We start from the raw sequence: 23,699 nt of genomic DNA, 5'->3' as shown, positions 1-23,699 counted from the left end.
GATTGGCCCATCTGAGCTTTCATTATCTCAAAGGAAAAACAGGATACCCAGGACTCGGTTTACGTCTATCACCATTTCTAGCCACTGGGGGACCATAAGCAGGCTGGGGGGGACGCATATTGCATAATGTTAAAAAACCTCATAAAGTGAAATGGTCATGCACTGGGACCTTTAAAGAGAGATTGTATAACATTTCTACTCATTAATGAGAGGCAAAAGTTGAAATGGATCTGAACTGACCAGTCGTGATTATACCTTGCTTCCCTACTCATATTTGATTGTACGTGTTTGAGAATTGGACAAAACCGCAATTTTCTGGGACTATTTGGAACTCGACCTCAGGTGTGGTCTTCAAATGTTGTCTAAATTGATGGATAGCATTTCAATGTTTTTCAGTTACAAGGTTGTTGTTTAGTAAATCTATCACAACCGCTATTAATGTGCAAATGTGTTTAACAGTTGGTCAATCCACTTCACAAAATCAAGATAAGACATTTTTGGAAATACCGAAATATATACAGTGGGTGTGAAAAAGTGTTTGCCCCCTTCCTCATTTCCGGTTCCTTTGCATGTTTGTCACACTTATTGTTTCGGAACATCAAACCAATTTAAACATAGTCCAAGGACAACACAATGTAACACAAAATGCAATTTGTAAATGAAGGTGTTTATTATTAAAGGTGAAAAAAAAATCCTAACCATCATGCCCTGTGTGAAAAAGTGATTGCCCCCCTTGTTAAAACATACTATAACTGTGGTTGTCCACCCTGAGTTCAATTTCTCTAGCCACACCCAGGCCTGATTATTGCCACACCTGTTCACAATCAAGGCATCACTTAAATAGGAGCTGCTTGACACGTAAGGTCCACCAGAAGATCCTTAAAAGCTACACTCATCCGAGACCCAAAGAAATTCAGAACAATTGAGAAAGAAAGTAATTGAGACTATCAGTCGGGAAAGGGTTATAAAGCATTTCCAAACCTTTGGGAATCCAGCGAAACACAGTGAGAGCCATTATCCACAATGACGAAGACATGGAACATTGGTGAACCTTCCCAGGAGTGGCCGGCCGCCCCAAATACCCCAAGAGCGCAGCGACGACTCATCCAAAGGTCACAAAAGACCCCACAACAACGTTCAAAGAACTGCAGACCTCACTTGCCTCAGTTAAGGTCAGCGTTCATGCCTCCACCACAGGAAGACTGGGCAAAAATGGCCTGCATGGCAGAGTTCCAAGAGAAAACCCACTGCTGAGCAAAAGAACATCAAAGCTCGTCTCAATTTCCCACAAACATCTTGAGATCCCCAGACTTTTGGGACAACATTCTGTGAACCGATGAGACAAAAGTGGAACTCTTTGGAAGGGTGTGTCCAAGTATATCTGGCGTAGAAGGAACACTGCATTCCATAAAAAGAACATTATACCAACAGTAAAATATGGTGGTGGTTTGTGATGGTCTGGGCTGTTTTTGCTGCTTCAGGACTGAAGACTTGCCGTGATAAAATGAACTATGAATTCTGCTGTCTACCAAGAGATCCTGAAGAGAATGTCCGACCATCTGTTTGTGTACTCAAGCTGAAACGAACTTGGGTTCTGCAGCAGGACAATGATCCTAAAAACACCAGCAAGTCCACCACCGAATGGCTGAAGAAAACAAATTGAAGACTTTGGAGTGGCCTAGCCAAAGTCTTGACCGGAATCCTATTGAGAGTTTGTGGTATGACCTTAAAAAGGCCGTTCATCTCGAAACCCTCTAATGTAACTGAATTAGGACAATTCTGCAAAGATGAGTGGGCCAAAATTCCTCCAGGACGCTGTAAAAGCCTCATTGCACATTATCGCAACGCTTGGTTGCAGTTGTTTGCTGCTAAGGTGGCACAACCATTTATTAGGTTTAGGGGCAATCACTTTTTCACACACCATGATGGTTTGGATTTTTTTCACCTTTTAATAATAAACACCTTCATTTACAAACTCATTTGTTGTTTACTTGTGTTGTCCATGACTATTGTTTAAATTGGTTTGATGTTCCGACACTTAAGTGTGACAAACATGCAAAGGAACAGGAAATGAGGAAGGGGGCAAACACTTTTCACACCACTGTACAAAGAAAATAGTGTCTCCTCACTCACCTTACTTATTCAGGAGATTTATTTGAACTGGATGTAGAATATACTCTGCTCAGCTGTTAAAATCATGCTTTGTTGTCTTCATCCCACTAGTCGTGTGACAAAAGAAGTTGAGGATCAGAAATTTAAAAACCATTGGTATAATCTGTACATGGATGCTTGTGTGTGCACTTCTACATGTGTCTACATGCTGTTTTTGCTTGACTTCTGCGCAGGTGAAGATGTGTCTATCAGCTTGTATGGTGCTTGTGAGGAACTAGACATTCATCTTGAGTCTGACTTTGTTCTGTTGAAGAAGACTTACCTTTCCCTGGCCAACGTACACAAAGTGTCCCTCACCTACAGTAGTAAGATCCCTCTTAATACTGTTGGACGACAATGCCCAGCCTGCAAGAGGAGGCCCTGAGCTTACTGAGGTATGTATGTATGAACACAAGGATTTAACCACCAACAATACGAAGTGGGTTTTTGGATAAGATGTTTTTAAAAGTGTGGGCTGTATAAGCCTCCCCTCTCGTCTTACTGTGTACATGTAGCCAGTAAAATTACCTGCTGTGTTTTTTTTCATTACCAGAGCATGTGTTGCCAGAAAAGTGTCCATCCTACTTTCTGTTAGCATGTCTTTGTTCTTCTATCGTACACTTCTGGTTTCTCTTTCTTTTTTTGTCTTTTACCTTACCTTCCTTCCTCCTTGTCTGTAGGGAAAGCTCAGTGCTGCAACAGAAGGAGGAGGAGGTGGAGAGGGAACGGTTGCTTATTCAGTGTGAGTCTGACCCCACAGCGATCCATCGCCTGCCACTGCTGTCCAGAGCACTGCAGGAACGCAGAAGCCAGGCTGTGCAGAACAACATCCTGGCCCTCTCACGCAGCTGCATAACTGTGATGCCAGCGGTGTGTTTATGTGTGTGTTAGTGTTTTCCTGTCTCTTTGTATCACTCTTGCCAGCTAATTGTCCACACAGTACCCATGGATTTGCAGCTTAGCTTCTTTCCGTGTTCGGACTGTGCTGCAGAGATTACAGCTTCTCATGATGTTTCTGAATAATCCAATACTTTTTATTAATTCCGCGGGGGTGACCTTACTTCTATACAGCCTTTTGTGAGCTGTCTAAGGGCATTTACGGGCTAAGTAGCACAGGCAGAGTAGGCTACATGCAGATGAACGGCACCGTGTGTGTGTGTGTGTGTGTGTGTGTGTGTGTGTGTGTGTGTGTGTGTGTGTGTGTGTGTGTGTGTGTGTGTGTGTGTGTGTGTGTGTGTGTGTGTTGTGTGTTGTTGTTGTTGCTGTTGTCTTCTTCTCTGTCACTCGTTCTTTAGACGAATGAATGTGTGAACAGGTAGGCCTACATAATTAGAAAAAACAATCACACAACATTGAAACAGGCTTTTTAAAAAGGTTTTGTTGCCCGTCCCTAAATGGAATGATTAAGTGTTAGGCTTTTGCAGTGTTTTTATTGTGCATGTTTTAATCGCAATGGTGATGAAAATTTCACAAACAAACATTTTAAATCTATATTGACATTAAAGACACCACTGCTGACTAACCCTGTATTAATTTGGCCAGAATTAAGCACATTGACCATACACGGGCCAGCCAAATGCTAGGTTTGTGTAGGGTGTGCATGTCTGATTTATATCCTTTAATCAAAATGACCTATTGTTTTTTTTTCTTCTTCTTGTCTTTACATGGCTCAGGAAGGTGAAATATGGCCCAAATGCCCAGCACAGTTCACCATTGTCTTCAAGCCCGATGAGGCCAAAGTATACCAACAAACCATATATTGTGATGTCACAGGTCAGTGCCTAGCTAGAAAATACAGCACTCATAGCACAGTATTGCATGTACACTCACCGGCCACTTTATTAGGTACCCCATGCTAGTAACGGGTTGAACCCCCTTTTGCCTTCAGAACTGCCTCAATTCTTCGTGGCATAGATTCAACAGGTGCTGGAAGCATTCCTCAGGGAGGTTGGTCCATATTGACATGATGGCATCACACAGTTGCCGCAGATTTCGGCTGCACATCCATGATGCGAATCTCCCGTTCCACCACATCCCAAAGATGCTCTATTGGATTGAGATCTGGTGACTGTAGGCCATTTGAGTACAGCCAACTCATTGTCATGTTCAAGAAACCAGTCTGTGATGATTCCAGCTTTATGACATGGGCGCATTATCCTGCTAAGTACCATCAGAAGTTGGGTACTTATGGTCATAAGGGATGACATGGTCAGCAACAATACTCAGGTAGGCTGTGGCGTTGCAACGATGCTCAATTGGTACCAGGGGCCCAAAGAGTGCCAAGAAAATATTCCCCACACATGACACCACACCACCAGCCTGAACCGTTTGATACAAGGCAGGATGGATCCATGCTTTCATGTTGTAGACGCCAAATTCTGACCCTACCATCCGACTGTCGCAGCAGAAATCGAGACTCATCAGACCAGGCAACGTTTTTCCAATCTTCTATTGTCCAATTTCGATGACTTGTGCAAATTGTAGTCTCAGTTTCCTGTTCTTAGCTGAAAGGAGTGGCACCCGATGTGGTCTTCTCTGCTTGTAGACCCATCTGCCTCAAATTTCGACGTACTGTGCGTTCAGAGATGCCTTCTTGCCCACCTTGGTTGTAACGGTGGTTATTTGGAGTCACTGTTGCCCTTCATCAGCTCGAACCAGTCTGGCCATTCTCCTCTGACCTCTGGCATAAACAAGGCATTTCCGCCCACAGACACTGCCGCTCACTGGATGTTTTTTCTTTTTTGCGACCATTCTCTGTAACCCTAGATGGTTGGTGCGTGAAAATCCCAGTAGATTAGCAGTTTCTGAAATACTCAGACCAGCCCTTCTTCCATGTCTACATGCCTAAATGCACTGAGTTGCCGCCATGTGATTGGCTGCTTAGAAATTAAGTGTTAACGAGCAGTTGGACAGGTGTACCTAATAAAGTGGCCGGTGAGTGTATATTTACAATACAGTAAGAAACAATCAATGTGCAAATTTAAGCTGAGCTAGCAGCATGGTGCCCAGGAGGCCAATATCAGTTGGTCCACCACTACAGATCTCAGGGGTCTGGGGCATCGGAGCTTGGGCCATTGCGCATTTCTGGGGCGGGTGCCATCGCGTCGTCTCCTCGCAGGGCCCTCTTTGACAGGGGTTTATTTGTTTGTCTTTCTCCACTCCATGTCCCCATCTCCATTCTCTTTGTTGCTTTGTGCAATTGTTGTTTTCCTCTGTTGTTTTTTATTGTCCCCACCTTTTCGCATTGATCTTATATCTGATTAAGTTTTGTGCAGGTTAGCATCTATGACCCCGTCCATGGCTCTGTAATATCAGTAACCTAACTGTCGGTTGTGTATTGATAAATCCCTGGTGCTGTCTGTGGTTCTGAAGTAGACATATTTGTAATTAATATGAAGCTGAAGTAAACCTGAACTTCTACGGTAATAGCTAAATATCCAGCCTTGAGTTTGAATTTTGGTTATTTTGTACATTAAAATCAAGACACAGGAACGCAAGAAAATTAAATAATAAAATATAGGATTGTGCAGGTGAGATTAGAAAAGTCCTACGGGCTTATAAAGGAATCTCACTATCACTCGACTGTGTGTATGTGTAAGTAGAATGGAGACAGCAAGGCTTAACTCTCTTTAAAGAGAGGGGCTGAATGATCAGTCCCCTACCAACAGGTCAATTCTGCAAAATTTATTTTGCAAAGTATATAACTTATCAGGTAAATTGGATAAGTAGCTCCACAAATAATATTGCAATACATGCAATATGGATAAATTAGGCTATAATAAGAGTAGTAAACATTTCTGATTAACCAAACTTTGAAATATGCCAATGATCCAATGGATTAGAAATCTTACAGCAAACAAATGAATAGGCTTTTTCCATCTTACTGTACTCTAAGATGGCCTTGGCACTGGAGCAGGATTTAACTCTCTAGGGCAGTGGTTCTTTAACTTTTTTTAAGAATGCACCCCCTTTGAATTTTTTTTTTTGCCAAGTACCCCCGACCAGTGCAAAGTATTTTTTGGTAGAAAGAAGTCCATAAAGAGAACAATACAGCTCCGTTTGTGATAGATTTACTAAACACAACCTTGTAACTGAAAAACATTGAAATGCTATCCATCAATTTAGACAACATTGGAAGACCACACCTGAGGTCGAGTTCCAAATAGTCCCAGAAAATTGCGTTTTTTGTCCAATTCTCAAACACGTAAATCAAATATGAGTAGGGAAGCAAGGTATAATCACGACTGGTCAGTTCAGATCCATTCAACTTTGCCTCTCATAATGAGTAGAAATGTTATACAATCTCTCTTTAAAGGTCCCAGTGCTGACCATTTCACTTTATGAGGTTTTTAACATTATGCAATATGCGTCCCCCCCAGCCTGCTTATGGTCCCCCAGTGCTGAAGAAATGGTGATAGACGTAAACCGAGTCCTGGGTATCCTGTTTTTTCCTTTGAGATAATGAAAGCTCAGATGGGCCAATCTGGAATCTTGCTCCTTATGAGGTCACAAGGGGCAGGTTACCTCTCCTTTCTCTGCTTTTCCCGCCCGAGAATCTGGCCCACCCATGGGAGAGAGACATCATGGCTTTCAAACAAGCAAAGTGGCAGTTTGGTCAAGGCCCACATCCGTTGGTGCAGACAAAGGTTAGACAGACAAGTCTGAGCAGACCTGTGCCTGTCTGTTTTTGTCAGAGAACAACAACTCTCTCAACTATTCTGTTTTTCACGTTCCTTTCTCCGTCAGTTGTAGACGTCCACAATCAAACTGGAAGCACACCACAAATTAACCCCTAAGTCCCTCCTAATGCTTTAACTGCTCATTGCTATTTGATCTCAGTTCATTTTCGTATTAGACCCTACAGTCATGAGGCCCACATATATTCATTTCTTCTCATGGTAGTAAAAGGTTGTTGGGAATTGCTGTGGCTGTCACGTGTGTCTTCGGAGCCGGAGGCCAGATTTACATAATTCATGTTTTTCTGAGGCAGGTGGCGACCTGACCAGCCTGGCTCAATGACAGTCGGACTGAAAACTACCATACCCTGATTCCTCACTTTGCAGAAGCATTAGAAGCTTATTCAGCAAAACTGCATGATTGAACTCGTATGCCCTTCAAAAAGTTCAGAGACAGAGAAAAAAGTAGAAAAGTTGCAGCAAAGTTAATGTTTAGCAAGTATGTAGACTTTTACATTTGGACAACCATTAATTTAGCACTTTAATCTGGACACATGAATGAATTTTTTCAATTCACCTGGATAAACACCATGTTTGATATGTAAGACAATCTTTGTAAACCTTAAGTTGTCACTTTATAAATGCATTTGTGTTGGTAAACCTCCGACCTCCTTGTTGTGGAATGTTCCCTTGACCTTACAGTATGTTTTTGGTTTCTCTGTCTTTAACTTGGTTGTGAATCTCTCCCTCTTTGTGTCTGCACTTAGGCCGTGAATCTCGGTTGCCTCTCACAATAAAGGCTGAGGGAGTGGGACCTAATCTCCAGCTCAACTATGACCTGATGGACATAAGAAATGTATTCATTGGTGACACAGACAATTATGAAGTAAGAAAGGTTAAGCCAAAGTGAACAGTTGTGTCCCTTCAGATTATCTGATCAAATTATCAACACAACATGCTGCTAGTTGAAAACAACTAAAAACTTACAGTATGTTAAAGAGATATAAAACCAGCTGAAATAGAATTAAACAGGAATGAAATACAGGAATTAAAGTGATTGCCGTGTAGAAATTACACATTACTTCAAAAAGCAGCATCAGAAAGAAAAAGTTTGAAAGAACTGAGAATTGCAGTGGACCTGCAGTTTTCTAGGAGTTTGTTTAGATTTGTAGTGCATAAAAACTTAACATCACAGAAAACATGACATGGGTGTTGAATCAGCAGATCCTTTGTTTTTCTCCAGATGGAGTTGAACAACAGAGGACTGATTGATGCTCCTTTCAGGCTGTCAAGCCCCAACACCACCTTCGGCCGCTGTTTCTCCTTCAGTCCTGTGGAAGGTGTTGTTCCCACTGGGGCCTGCCAGATTGTGAAAGTCACCTTCCACAGTTGCATCTTGGGAACTTTCAATGAAAACCTGCTGCTAACTGTCACAGGACAGCCTCAACCACTGACTGTGACTTTCAGGTGAAGTTAGCCAGAGTCTTTACTCAGATTGTAATGGAACATTCAGATATAGCCGAGCAAATATAAAAACTCGGTCTTGAAATTTGTTGGCAGTGTTACTTATTAAAATACCAATGTTTCTCATGGCACATGTTTTTGGCTTCTTCTTTTTTTCAGGGGTTGTGTTGTTGGTCCCAAATTACACTTTGATGTTTCACAGCTCAATTTTGGAGATGTAGGCTTTGGTGAGTTGCAACATTTTTCTTGAGCTTTTTAATTTTTAAGTAGCTACATACGATAACTTCGAGAATCTGAACGTTCAGGAAATAAATGTCCTCCACCTCAGCCTCCTCTTTATTTCCCCTTTGCCATCTAATGTTCTGTGCAGGTTTCCACTAACGTGAAGTGTAGCCTATTCAACGACTCCTCTGTGCCTGTTACCTTTGCCCTGCATGTCGAGGAGACGGCTTGGGGTCTCCCAGTGTTACTAGTCTCAAACAGGCGTCCAAGGTGTCCATGAACATTTGGGAAGGCAGTGCTGCTGAGATCTTCATGCACGGCCTGTGGAGTTCACCGTCACACCTGCTGCGGGCTCTGTGTGTTCCTTTTCAGGTGTCACCATTGAGGTACGTGAATTAACAATGAAGGGGAACCCATTTGAAAGAATACTTTTTAAAATCAATGTTGCTAAACTAGTAGAACCTTTTTTGTTTTTTAAGTATGCCAAAACTGTACTGGCGGTATGTTATTGAAAAATATATATATATATATATATATATATATATAATATATACATATATATATATAAGTTTTTTGCCATGTGCACATTAACTATACAAGAAGTAGTTGTTGGTAATGAAATCTTAGATCTCAGGCTCCCTTCCACATGCTAATTGAATATGTAAGAAGAAAACACAGCTAATGAAAAAAAGAAGAGATCAAAAGGGCGTTTCAACCAAAGGAACTTTTCTCTGGAACTACCAACCTTCTGAGGAACTGACTGACTGCAGACACCAGATTCTAAATTAAGTTCTGGGGACATTTTCCGGGCCTTTTGTATCCCCCAAAGACTCTGATCGAGGGTAATTAACCGCCTTATTCATAAAACAAGGAAGTACTCTCATCAATTTTTGAGCATTTTAGGACAAGGGGGAAATAGAAATGCGGCTTAAGAAATACTGAAAATACTGCAAGTCAAAGTATAGGATAAAATAAAATAACTAAAAAAACTGATCTGAATGAATCAACTGAATGTAAACAGGAACGGAGTAAATGTATTTGCTGAGAGAAGTAATAATAATATACTGTACATACACACATTATTATATACACACACATAATATATTACATAACACATAGTACAGGCCAAATGTTTGGACACACCTTCAGTGTACGCACACAGTTTCTTAAATATTAAGTAAAAGTAATATAAAGGTAAGGTGACAATACAGGTATGTACAAGGTATGGGAGGGGTGGGACCGGATGCGGTACAGTCTCCCGGCAGGCGGCAGGCAAAACAGTTTGTAGCTGAGGTGATTGGGCTCCCTGCTAATCCTATGGCCTTCTTCCTGCACCGCTGGGTGTAGTAGTTTTCCTTGGATGGCAGACCCATCTTGGTGATGTGCTGAGCAGTTTATAACCCCCTCTGTATGGTTGATGGTTGAGGTCGGTGCAACTGCCATAACAGATGGTGATGCAGCTAGTCATGATACTCTGAATGGTGCAGCCTAATCATTAAGTGTAGCTGCAAAAGAGATAAGCAGTGCATCCCCTCAATAAGATATCCTACAAAAGAATATATAATAATATATATATATATATATATATAATATATATAAAGAAAAATCTAAGCCCTTCATCTGAATATAACAAGAGGCAAATTAATACTTTATGAAACAAAAGTCCCATGAATAATAAAAGTAAACTCATTTATTTATGTTTAAACATATTGCATAATTTATATTTTTATTTACATATATTTATATTATTGCCTCATTTCAGAATTTCAGAATTTATTTCAAAGGCATATTTATTTATGTATGTATTTTCCATTTATTTAACTTTGAATAAAATGGCATTCCATATTGATGTGAGCAATTTTTTTCTGTATGTTTTTAACCTTTTGGTCGTCTCAATACTATTGTAGTGTGTATTATGTACACAGGTGAAGCTGTGCTCCAACACAGTCGAAGCTACAGTCTGGCGCTGGTGGTGTGTTCAGGTGTGTCGGGAAGAAAATCCTAACTCTGCCTATCATAGCCAGGTCAGACACATTTACAGATGGGAACATACACACACGCTCTTTGTGTGCATACATACGCAAACATACTCAAAGATGGCATAAAACAGCAGAGGTTGCTTTTTACAAACTGACCACACTTTCTCTTAAGCAAAGTGTCTTTTATTCTGGCGTTAACCTCTTCTGTGCTTCTGGCTGTCTTCTGGCTCTTGCTGATGCTTTGACAAACTGAAAATGCAGTCCATTGAACTTCCATACAAGTGTCGACAAATTGGTGTTATGTGTTAAATATTCGAGCCTAATTTGCATATAATACATTGAATGTCACCTGCACCATCACTCAGAATAGGGCTTGGCAATCTGAATTCCTTGCTGCAATCACCGTCATTGTTAAGTCATGAATAAGTTCTAATTAAGACACTGCAGTCGGCCATGATTGATGCCAAATACTGTTGTGATTGATACACAAACCTCAAATCTTTTATTCTCCTCTCCTCTATCTGTCTATTTATCTTTGTTAATAGGTGTGTTGTTCCTGATATTGTGGGAGACTCCAGTCTTGGACTTTCAAATGTTTTCCTAAATCACCGCTATGAACAGCAAGTGCGGCGCTGACCAACACCAGCACTCTGCCTGCCTGCTACGGCATGCTGGACCAGGTATTGTATATTACATATATGGCAGTGATGGCAGTGTACTTATAGAACAGGGAAAGTAACAAGCACAAACTGTCAAGGGTTGCATGCATTTATTTATTTTTTTACTTTTTATTGTTTTTCTTTTAACATAACATATGTATGTGCCATCTGGGCACGGAACATACAACATAACATAACGTGACGGGGAGGATCTGTGCGTCAAGTCGAACAGCAGTTACCATACGTACATCACGCATAAAGAAAATATAAAGATGCTGTTTGAAGATAAGGAAAAAAAAAAAGGTTCTTGATTTACGATTTAGCATGATGAAAGGAGGATTTGGCCACCAAGTAAAACGCAGCCTGAACACAAACACATCACAAAATAAAATTATAAAGATACTGCACAAGAATAGGGAAAAGAATTTCTTATTAAAGAATTTCAACCTTATTTTGACGATTTATATGAAATCAGGTCTTACAGATGACACTAGCTCACTCAACCATTTTGACCATTTTTCTTCAAAATATCAGCTTGGTTCCGTGGTTTAAAAGTATTCTTTACATCACATATATTTTATAGATTATCAATCCCCTTTATTGATGGTTTGGTTTTCTTCAGCCATTTTCTGGTCAAAGCCTTTTTGCACCCCACTAACAACACACAAAAAGGCATTTGTCACGCTTTGTATATTCAAAACCATCCAGATGACACAGGTACATGACTTTGAAATTTAGAACCATTTTCCTTTAAAAAACAGCCTCCAGAACCCCAAGAACCTCCCTCCAAAATGGGGCCACAGAGGGACAGCTCCAAAAATATGAAAATGAATGCCAAAGTATTCCCACAGGACCTCCAGCGGGCAGTCTGATTTGATTAGGCCTTTTGTGCCGGAGAAAGAAAATCAAGTCACATTTTTCCAATTGAATTCCCTCCAGGAGGGGAGCTTGTCACTGACCACTGCTGTTTCCAGTCCTGTACCCCTCCTCTGTGAGACTGTAAATCCTCCCTCTGCTTCCCATCTTTCCTTAATGCCCAATGTTGATCACTTTAAGGTCTTGAAGACTGAGTATAGTTTGGATATTATCTTTTGGAAGGAAACATTCCTGAAGGCCCCTTGGAAGATGTTAAGAATTTCATCCCTCTCTGAAGGAACATTCCTTGGGAATTTCTTGTTTGCAAAATCCTGGATCTGCAAATATCTAAATAATCCTGGTTCTGTAGGTCAAATCTTTCTCTCAGGTCCCGGAAACTCAAAACTTTATTCTGCTCTAGGAGTGTGCAGTATGCAGTAAGCCCATTGTCCCCAGGTTTTGAATCTTGCATCATAGCTATTTGGTACAAAATCCGGATCATAGCTAACCATTTAAACACTTCAGTTTTTCTCTTCAATTGATACTTTTAATTATTTCACCCAAGTTGTCAAAGAGCCAGTTATCCATGGATTGTTGGGGTCTGATAGGCAATCTGTCATGAAGGATCTCCAACCAAACTAACCACTGGTATTCCTAATCCCATTGTCATTTCTATTCTTTCCGTTTTGATCTATAATTTGGAGTACACCCATCCCACTGGTGGCCGAATTTGGCTGCTCTATAGTAATTTCTCGAACGGGGAGGGCTAGTCCCCCTTTGTCCTTGGATGATTGTAGGGTTTTATTCTTCCCTGCCCATATAATCTGGAAAGTATTTTATCCCACTCTCTAAAATACAATTCTGGTTTTCTTTATTGGATTGAGAGAAAAGATATAGGAGTCTTGGTAGAATGTTCATTTTAACCAATCTATACGAGAACTGGTTTATAAGGGATCAATTTCCATCTATTGATATCATTTTAATTTATTTTTTGAGGGGGCCATATTTTAATGTCTTCTAGTTTTGATGTGTCTAAGGGTAGGATAATTCCTAAGTATTTTATATATCCTTGTCCCAGTCTAGATGGTACCTGACCGAGACATTTGGGCGATCAAATAAAAACTAGAACCTGTTTTTTTTTCTTATTTAATTTATATCCTGAGTATGACCCTACTCATCTAAAATAGACATCAACGCTGGAAGAGATTCTGTTGGGTTTGAAAGGCTAACAAGCACGTCATCTGCGAACAGGGCCACTTTTGTTCACCTGCTGCCATACTGACACCTGTGATCTTGTTGTTCTGCCAATCCATTGTGCCAGTGGCTCAATAAAGATTGCAACTAGAATTGGACTCAGGGGGCAGCCCTGTCTTGTTGATCTCTCTAGCAAAACGAGCCTAAGAGCTCTCTATTAACTTTTAGCTTTGCTGATGGTTTATCGTAAAGGACTTTTAAGTATAATAATTACTTGATTAAAATTGAATTTCTCCTAATGTTGCATAGAAATTTCCATCGGATTGCATGCATTTTTAAGGTCCCATATAACGCAGATTTTTCAGACTCATTCTTGTATTTGGGTTTTTACTAGAATATGTCTACCTTCAATGTTCAAAAAAATACTTTATTTTTCAAATTCTGTCTACTGTATCACAGTCTGTCTGAAACCTCCGTTTTAGCCAAGCCCTCAGAAAGTGTGCCTTCTTTGAAGCCAATTGAACATGGTGGCCTAACAGTGAAATTGCATTTCCTAGCACAGCACTGATGCGGACTGGTCCAAAATACTTTGTCCCATTGACTTATATGGATCGATATGTCTTGTATTTTTTTTAGCGTCACAACCCCCGGAAATGACAGAATTGAATCCGATAACATTTGGAAAGTGCACAATTAAATCATTTTATCCTTATTCAAGTTAGCGGAGTGCTAAACCAGAAGTAGCCAGCTGGGCCACTGAGGTTTGTAGGTGGCCTGCTTTATGGGCCGCACAGTGCTGATGCAGTGTAGATTAACGGTGTAATTTCTGGCTCCATAAGGTCTACACTACTGAGCAACTCTAATAGAATAGGGGCGTCACCTCCAACTCTGTATCCAGTTCTTATCATAAATCCATGGTTTTAGTGCCTGTCTTCTTAAGAACCTCTCCCGAAAAAGCACAGTCTGCTTTGATTGGTCAGCGCTTCTGGGTCTTCCACATCCACTCTTGTCATTTCTGCACCGTCCTTGCAACCAGGAATGACTGTAGCTGCACTTTAAATTCTGCTTTTCTAGTCTTAACAATTACTCAAAGTGCTTTACACACTACAGCACCATTAACGCACACATTCATGCTGGACATTCATGCACACACAGGTGACCAAGGCTTCCATGTCTGCCACCTGCTCAACGACATACCGATTGTACACACCAATTGCGCAGCTTCAGGAGCAATTTGGAGTTCAGTGTCTTGCCCAAGGACACTTCTACATTAATGTTTTCATGAGCAACAGAAATTCAAGTAAACAGCTAGCCTGGCTGTGTCCAAAGTACAAAGTCAGCTTTCCCACCCCCCCTAAAGATAACTAACACGTTATTTCTTTATTGTTTCTTGTACTAAAGGCACAGGAACTTTCAACGATATCACTTGATTGGACTTATATTAGCTTTTGCTGAACTTTAAAATGGATTTTTAGCTTGGAACTAGACTGTGTGTTTTGACCCTCCGAAGCAGGGACTTTCTGAAGTGTTAAGCTAAGCTAACTGTCTCCTTGGTCTAGTCCTCATATTACTGGACATTAAGAGGTATCAAGCTTCTCATCCAGCTCTCCCTAAGGAACCAGTAAAGTATTTGCCAAAATGTTGAACTATTGCTTTAATGAATCCAATAGCCTGTCATTATCACTGTGTTAAGACTCTGACCCTTGTTAAGACAAATATAATAAATATTGTTTTTGGAATCAAATAATCATGCCCTGACTTACAGTGTGCGGCTGTGGCTCAGTGGTAGAGCGGTAGCCTACCAATTGGAAGTTTGGTGATTCAATCCCTGCCCTGCAGTCCCATGTCGAAGTGTGCTTGGGCAGACCTGAACCCCAAGTTGCCCCCGATGGTGCGTCATTGGAGTGGTGAATGTGCGTGAGTGTGTATCTGATGAGCAGGTGTTGTGTCGGCAGCCTCGGCCACAGTGCATGAATGTGTGTGAATGGTTCCTTTACTATGTAAAAGCGTTTTGAGTATTGTTAAGACAAGCGCTGTATAAAATACTTCACATTTACAGCAAAAGCTCCATGAAACTGTACTGGTACAAATGGCCAACATTCAAATCACTGTCACTGTCCACTCCTGCCATGACAAGGGCAGGGAATATATATTACTTTAAAACCATCTGTCTTTTTGTACAATAGATTTTTTGGCCTTAATGTTTGCTAAAAAAGTCATTTTCTGTCTGTGTCACCTTTTTCAGGAATATGAGGAGAGTCTGCCACTGCTTTTTGGCAGTTTCAAACCCAGAGGATTGATTCTTCCTCACAGTTCAGAAGAGCTTCCTGTGTTTCTGCTGGCTAAGGCCATTGGAAGGCAACAGCGCACTCTACGCATTGCTGTGTTTGGTAGCTTCCAGCCACCCCTGGTCAGTGGAAGTGTGTGTGTGTGTGCGTGTGTGTGTGTGTGGTGTGTGTGTGTGTAAATGTAAATGTGCTGTATTTATATAGCGCTTTTCCAGTCTTAACAACTGCTCAAAGCGCTTTTACATCTACAGGACATTCACCATTCACACACTTCATACACTGTGGCCGGGGCTGCCGTACAAGGTGCCACCTGCTCATCAGATATACATTCATACCCACTCACACTCAGATGCGCAGCACCGGGGCAACTCGGGGTTCAGTGTCTTGCCCAAGGACACTTCGACAATGACTGCAGGGGCGGGGATCGAACCTTCCGATTGGCAGCACACCGCTCTACCACTGAGCCCCCGCCGCCTTGTGTGTGTGTGTGTGTGTGTGTGGTTGTTGTGTGTGTGTGGTGTGTGGTGGTGTGTGTGTGGTGTGTGTGTGTGTTGTTGGGTGGTGTTGTGTGTGTGTGTGTGTGTGTGTGTGTGTGTGTGTGTGTGTAATTCTGTAAGTTTAATATCGTTGCTGTTACTGGTTGAATACTCTGCATAAGGGAGTATTTTGAGTAGTTTATCTGAATACAGGCAAATCATATGCAGGTGTCTTTCTCTACAATTACCGTCAGTAAAATGTGTTCTCTAATCTGCCTTTTTCTGTTCCAGGAGGTGGGGTTGTCATGTATTGGGCAGGACCAATAGTTCATGTTCAGAGCCCACAGCTGGACTTGGCACAATCCCGGTCTGACGGACATAACTAGAACGCTGCAACTGTCAAACCAGTCCACCTATTCCAGCCCACTTTACTGCTTGCATGGTACAAACACACCACACAGACACACCCCTTAGTCCATATACTGTATTAACGCTATTAGATAGAACGCACATGCTAATTAGAGATAAATGAATAAAACGGTTTGATACATTCAAATTTACAAGCCCTGAGATCTAGTGGTAAGATGTTACAAGGGAGCATACAGAAATTAAATGCTTTTCGTGGTGGATTTAATACATACCTGTCGAGCCATCTGTCCATTAGTGGCTAGATTTCTTTAGCAAACCTTCTGTCTGTTTTCCCCTGCTGTTTGTACACATTAACATCATTCTATATGTAATGAATGAGTAATAGTTCTAATGCTTTGCTACTCTTGCATAATTTGTTGCCACTCAATTGTAGTCCTACCCCAGAAGATAAGTGATTTTCCTTGAGTGTGCTCTCCTTCGTGAACCGTCAGACCTGACATTTTGTTGATTCAGGATGACATGACTGGAATAGTGGGCTGGATCTGGGACGCTGATTGACAATGCTCAACTTGGAATCTCTTGCAGTGTCTGGTGTTTATGAATTTTATACACAAAATAATTATTTAATCTACAAACACAATACGACGTCTACAATGTTGAAAGATTTAGAAATACAAGAGGGAGCACAGACCCATCACAAAAACTCTTAAGATTGGAACTATAATCTTCCACTCAGTTTTATTTAATCATACTTTTACTTAGTGTAATGTAACTGTACCTTATCTTATGATCTCAGTCTTTCTGAAAGCTCTTCTGCTATCACTGGAAGCCAATGGAGCAAGCTTCTACAGGAGCTATACTCAATACTTCCTAAGCAGATAAAACACCCTGCATGACACTATTCAAACACACACAGGCAACCCTGGTGTAACTGCAGTTGTGTGACCCGTCCTCACCTCTAAGGCAGTGTTGAGGATAGGAGTTTCCCCCTGCACTCTCAACATCAATCGATGCAGACTCTCCTGGAATTACATTGCATCTCGCTCATAGGCTGGCAGGGAGCCACACAAGTAGCCCGATGATGATGATTGTGGGGATATTGTGGAAGGTATCCAACTTGCTTGTCATCTAAGTGACCATCTGAGAGAAATGAACCACAACCTCCCCTAATAAACAGGATTTAATTGATTATTTTATACAGTGTAAAAGATATCCTAGACAACCAGACTGTGTAATGTGAAAAATAGTGTCCAGTGTTTCCCCTATGTTGACTGTTTAAGTCTGGCAGATGGTATACCACCGCTCATCCAAATTCCGTTCTCACTTAACACCTTTTAAGTTTGGTGCTAGATTTGTGGGGGTTCATGTGCTCTTGATAGCTGTAAGCATACAGCACTGATTTGGATTCAAAGCCCTCTTACTTGTGCTGCGTCCAAAAGCAATCCATGCAAATCAAGTTGTGGATGCAGCAGGTTTGATGTGATTATTGAGATTCCAGTCGTCTTGCTCCTTCCTCATGAGAGTCAACCCCTTGCTCTTTCTCTTTCTAACTCTACCCACCCCCTTTACTCTGTCACCCTTGTATCGACCCACACCCAGTCAGCTTCCTGTGCCCTTTTTACCCGATCAACAAATGCTGAGAAAGTATCTATGACTCTGACCGTGTCACTCTCTGGTCAAGTGTTGCCTGCTTGTGTGAGGCATCTTTCTTCAAATGTCTCTTTTTCTGCAGGAACTTTCTGTAAGGAAGTACTTTCAACAGACCATCAAACTAAATCTGAATTTAGAGCCCTTCATTTGTCCAGGATTATTGTAGTAGAGTCTCTGCTTCAGTGATGCAACACAAATGTCAATTGCAGTACTTGACATAGGACATAATTCTTCTCATTGATGATCAATCTACCATGTTGTCCTAAGCTTCACTGCATCTTTAGGAAACCCATTCTCAAAAGCCCAATTAAAAGTTTATGTTCCAGCCATTCATCAACAGAGTTGCTATACAGAACATTGATTGTGATCCCGACAACTGCTTGCTATTTATATATATTATATTTATATATATATATATATATATAGAGAGAGAGAGAGCGAGATAGAGAAGAGAGAGAGAGAGGAGAGAAACTGTACAGTGCACTGAGCACAGTGAAGGGCTTTGTTTAAGGACTGGAAATGAACATTAGATTTGCAGCGCGTCTGTTTTCTCATTGCATTGGACTTTATTGAAATCAATGCAATCAACACCATCCCACAGCTGGGAAGTAGAATGAATATTGAGTTTGTCTTGCGGCATCTCTTTTTTTATGCTCACTCAAAGAGAGTGTAGATGTGAGAAAAATACATTTCAAAACAATCCTGTGTTAAGGCTTTTGAGTATTTTAAAACACATTTATCATAGTACACTCATCTTAACTTGTTATGTATATCCATACTCTACCAATCCAAATCCATTATGGAGATATTTTTCTTATGTCAGGCAAGGAATATTGATGTGTTTATGCGGCTTTATATATATACATCTATCTTTACAGGTCCATCTGTACCCATAGGATCTCAATTAAGTGAAGGGAGCTATTTTCAATTAACACATTTCCATCATGTACTACTGCTGTAACTATACTATGTAACTCTATGGATGCAAAGGCGGGGATCCTGTTGTAGCAACACTTTACCTCATCCGATTTAGATGGTAAAGGAACTCTTTTCCCTTGTGTTTCTGTTTTCCTCAGCGCTATGGAAGTCCTTTGGCCGAGTTGAGCCCAGAGGGGGAAGTGCCACCAAGAGAGCCAGCTTGACGAGAATAGTGGCACACCTGGAGGACACACTTCACTTCCACCCCATGCGGTGGAAATATCCATCCAGGAGTCAAACACACACTGTCCCTCTGTTTGCCACAGGCACTGGCACACAACGATTGTCGTGACAAGCCTTTTGCTCCCAACCTTGACCTAGCACATACTTCAGGTAGAATAAAAGATGTCCACTCATTATTCAAATTGACTTACTATTGATATGGGGTATTTAGAACTGAAAATGTGTAGTTATAGACAACATGCCTTAATTCCTCGCGTCCTCGCTCCGGTATGTCCTATTAGCCCTGGTCATGCCAGTACCACTTCAAGCTGACCAACCGTGGGAAGCGAATGCAGCTGCTTCACTGGCGACTGAGGACTTCCTGCTCTCCCCAAAGACTCAAAAGGGGGGACATTTGTCCGGCCGATCCAACCATGCCCTCCATCTCAGCTCAAAGTAAGGATATTCATGGTGACATGGTGCTTGACGGGATCTTCAGACCTCATCAAAAACTCGAAAGGGGGGAAACTTACCTGGCCGGACAGTCTTTGCCGTCCATTTCTGCTCCCAAGAAGAAGGATATCCCGGCCGTGTATCTTTGCTCTCCTCCAGCAGAGAAGCCGTGTTCAGCCTCACACCTTCTCGTGTGGACTTTTGCCAGGCCGCTCTGTTGACATGGTGCTGAGGTGATCTTCAGACTGCCCCAAGGTGAGATAGTCTGCTTGCAGGCCCAAAATGGATTAAACTCAAGCTCGAATTTTATAAGCACTGTCAATGCAGTGTTGTAGTCAGAACCAACTAAACCTAGACCAAGTCATCATTAAGACCAGAGTGCATTGAGAATGAGACAAGACCAAGACATTGAGGGGTTGAGACCAAGTCAGACCAAGACCAGACCAGTGCGAGTCCCACACTGCATACATGATTGAATGTGGAAATGCTAACCATATGTACTCCTCAAATTGATCTGAAAGATCCACATTTCCATAAAAAACACAACCGAAAACAAATTAGATTCTTTTTCATTTATCATTGGCTGACATCCCCAGACAGCTAGAGCTCTTCTCCTGTCTCCCACATTCCTTTCTTTGTAATGATGTTAAGGGGGCGGGGGAGGGGGTTAACAGGTAACACCATTTCAAACTAGAAATCAGCAGGACGTTTTACATCTAATCACAGTAATTATAAATAAATCAGACAATGCACAGCATGCAGTGATACCTCTGCGTTTGTGGTATTGACCGTCTTGAAATAAAATCCTGAGTCTCCTTTTTAATCTGAGACCGAAAGACCAAGACCTTCAAAAGGTACTACATCCACTGGTCAATGTGTCCATTATATTAGATGCTGTTGTAGTACATGTACATTCATATGTTTCTTGTCTTCCCCAGGTTGTACGAGAGCGTCTGTGTGCCGTGGCTTGTGGGTCGCCAGGGGTTGTAATGAGCTTATCATGTCAGTAGCTGTTTACCTGTCGCTTTGTGGCTCCTATGCTCGCGTTCCTCCAGCAGCTGAAATTCTACACAAGAAGGTTAGGCAAAAGTATTTTTTCTATTTAAAACTTTACTCAAAAAGATTTACTCAAGAGCCACAGCTATTGATTTTCAAGGAATTGTTTGTTTTTCCACACATACATGATGCACAGATGCATCAATATATCCCTGAGTCTCAGTCATGTAACACACCAAATCCCCCAAACAAACTAAACCGATACCGTAAATGCACACCAAAAACACTAACATTACATCATTAACATACTTAACAAGGACAGAACAGTTTCCAATTCAATCCACTTTATTTCTATAGCACATTTTACAACACAAGTTACCAAAGTGCTGCACGAAAACTCAAACATACAAACCATTCATGTAAAATATTGTAAAAACAAATAAGGGCATCGGGTTTAAAAGATGAAAATAGATAAAATGAATAACTAAAATACATAAAACAATAAGAGCCATCAGGACCCACAACTCACATGGAGTTAAAGCAATGAAAAAATGTTGTCTTAAGACGAGACTTAAAACACTCACTGTTGGGGCTGTTGGACATGGAGGGCAGAGCGTTCCAGAGTTTAGGTCCAACCAACAAAGCCCTGTCCCCCCGGTTTTAAGTCTTGTCTTTGGGACCACAGCTGGAGCTGGCTCTCTGACCTCAGTGACCGCGCTGACCTTAATTCTGGATGAGGTCCGAGTATATGTTGGGCCAGTCCATTCACAGCTTTAAAAACAACAAATAAAATCTTAAAATCATCCTAAAAACGTACAGGAAGCCAGTGCAATGAGCGCAAGAATGGACTTATATGAGCACAGCTTTTTGGTTCCAGTTAAAGACGTGCTGCAGAATTTTGGACAAACTGTAAGCGTGAAAGTGCTTTGTGACTTATACCCATATAAGTGCATTACAGTAGTCTAAACGAGAAATAAAAGCATGTATAGCTTTTTTCAAAGCTGTTAAAAGACAAAAACGGTTTAAAACTTTAGCTAAAGGCAAAGATGATAAAAACTAGATTTCACAACTGCATTTATTTGTTGTCTATTTTTACCCCAGGGTTAGTTACACACAGGATCACAAAATCATTGAGGGGGCCCAAGTTTATCATAGAGTTTAGTGGGGCCAAACTGCATGATCCCAGTTTTACTCTCATTTAGTTTTAAAAAATGTGGGGCTAACCACGCTTTGACGTCATTTAAACAGTTAAGTAGGGGTGTCAGGGGGCTGCCTTCCTGCTTTTTGATTGGTATATAAATTTGACAATCATCAGCATAAAGATGATAGGAGATGCCATGCTTTTTAAACTATTCCATATGGAAGGACATAGTCCCATGATCCCTTGGCACTGCAGTTGCAGAACAGTCAGCCCACAACATGCATCCTGCAGGCCGTCACTACATTATATTAGTATTTAATTTTGTAATATATCTTGCGAAACTTGTCCAAACAATGTTATCTGTTTGTTTTGTAGGCATATCATAGTCCAATGCCTTTTGGGGATTGACATGGCCGGAATGCAAATAATTAAAAAGCGTTGGTGGCATAACCTTTTTATTATAATGAATGTCACGTTACAATGTTACGTTCCACCTTTGCCAAATAAACGAATACAAAGCAATTAAGACTATCAGCTCCCACAAAATTTCTCTGATTTCTCAATGGCTATGTTTAGAAAGGGTGTCGAGTGAAGATAAGTCCATCATGTTTTTTTTAATCCTCCGCGTCCTCCTTGGCCACTAGCAACTATGGAGGAGGGGTGGAGATGGGGTGATGCGCGATCCGCGTGAAGCTTGTTTCTATGGAGGTGTGGACATTTTTCATGTCATTACTTAGAATTCCGTATGGGGGAGACAGAACTATGCACTGTAGCTTTAAAGGAATGTCCTGGAATTTGAGCAACCCGTAAAGTTTGATTGGATCAGAAACAAAAAAATGACTTAAGATTCTTGTTCCTCAAACATGTCTTTTAGTGTTGAATAATTATCTCTATGTCTACAGGTCCCAGGGAGAGTCTCTAAAGCCACTATATGAGAAGCTGATCTTCGAGATTTGTCGTCTCTGCCTCTATCCATGAGCTCTCGCTTGTAGAGCCGTTCTCTCTGTGTGAGGCCTCGGAGCCCATAGTCAGCTACCACTATGGTACACTCTCTCCCTTTTAGTCATCACACCTCATTGTTATTTCTCTATTTGTTTAAAATTTCAAGTTCCAGGCAGAATAAACTTGCAGATTTTTTTCTTCTTCTTCTTCTTTTTCTTCTTCTTTCTTTCTTCTCTTCTTCTTCTTCTTTTCTTCTTCTCTTCTTCTTCTTCTTCTCTCCTCTACCACCCAGTGTTGTTTGTAAAGGTAATCTGAGGATATTATTAATGTTTTTTTTTTACTTAAAAAAAACCCTTGATCAAGTTGTTGGCTAGTTTTCATATATAAAAAGACAATTTAGAGCAATATCAGTTTCCTATGTGTGTTTGCTCTGTGGTAGTGAGGGTTTTGTAATTTTAGATCCCAGATTTTGACTTTAAAAATAAAACACTGACTTCATACCAAAATTAGAAAGAAAGTAAGTTTGGAACAGTGTATGACAACGTGACTCATATACTAAGTTCGGCAAGTACTGATTTTAATACAGATTGTGCATTGAAACAACCTAAATGTTTAGTGAGCGTGTGAACTTTTCTGCACCATTTTTTATTGTCTTTTTAAAATTCCCACCATCCTCCTCTCTTTTTCAATCTCTGTCCATTGTTACTTTCATTCAAATTGCTTGTTGTCAGAGCTTCTTCTATCCCACCAATTACTTTAAAGATTAATGGCCAATGCCTTGCTCAAAGGCAGGCCAACGAGAACACACAGACCCTTGAGGAAAGCTGTGCCTCCAACCAGCAACGATTGCTAATTTAGAATTTCAGCTCTTAAATTATTTTTCAGATAATGTTGTTTATTTATCAGACTTATTTGCAATGAGGACTATCACTTCATCCAGCGTTATCACTTTGTTGAGTGTAGTGGGATGTGTGCTAATGAGTGTGCAAATTATATCCAGAGAAGTGGACATTATTTCAATTTTTCCTTCACCATGCAAGCCAG

The 23,699-nt window shown here is 41.0% G+C and overlaps 1 protein-coding gene and 1 long non-coding RNA gene across 2 annotated transcripts; both read left to right on the top strand.

Annotated features, from left to right (window-relative positions):
- Positions 1-2,340: 2,340 nt before the first annotated feature.
- On the top strand, positions 2,341-8,541 carry LOC116693534 (hydrocephalus-inducing protein homolog). Its single transcript, XM_032522523.1, has 6 exons — positions 2,341-2,546; positions 2,832-3,021; positions 3,825-3,924; positions 7,595-7,713; positions 8,071-8,294; positions 8,451-8,541. Exons 1-6 carry the CDS (start codon positions 2,509-2,511, stop codon positions 8,539-8,541), a joined length of 762 nt encoding a protein of 253 aa, XP_032378414.1. The 5' UTR covers positions 2,341-2,508.
- A 2,582-nt stretch (positions 8,542-11,123) lies between these two features.
- LOC116694461 (uncharacterized) lies at positions 11,124-16,283 on the top strand. Its single transcript, XR_004333168.1, has 3 exons — positions 11,124-11,172; positions 15,446-15,610; positions 16,256-16,283. It is a non-coding gene; the product is annotated as an uncharacterized LOC116694461 (long non-coding RNA).
- The last annotated feature ends 7,416 nt before the right edge of the window (positions 16,284-23,699 follow it).

This window comes from Etheostoma spectabile, chromosome 8, assembly GCF_008692095.1.
Source record: "Etheostoma spectabile isolate EspeVRDwgs_2016 chromosome 8, UIUC_Espe_1.0, whole genome shotgun sequence".
Taxonomy (NCBI): domain Eukaryota; kingdom Metazoa; phylum Chordata; class Actinopteri; order Perciformes; family Percidae; genus Etheostoma; species Etheostoma spectabile.
Note: the sequence above shows the minus strand (reverse complement) of the source record. Positions and strands in the feature narration are given on the sequence as shown.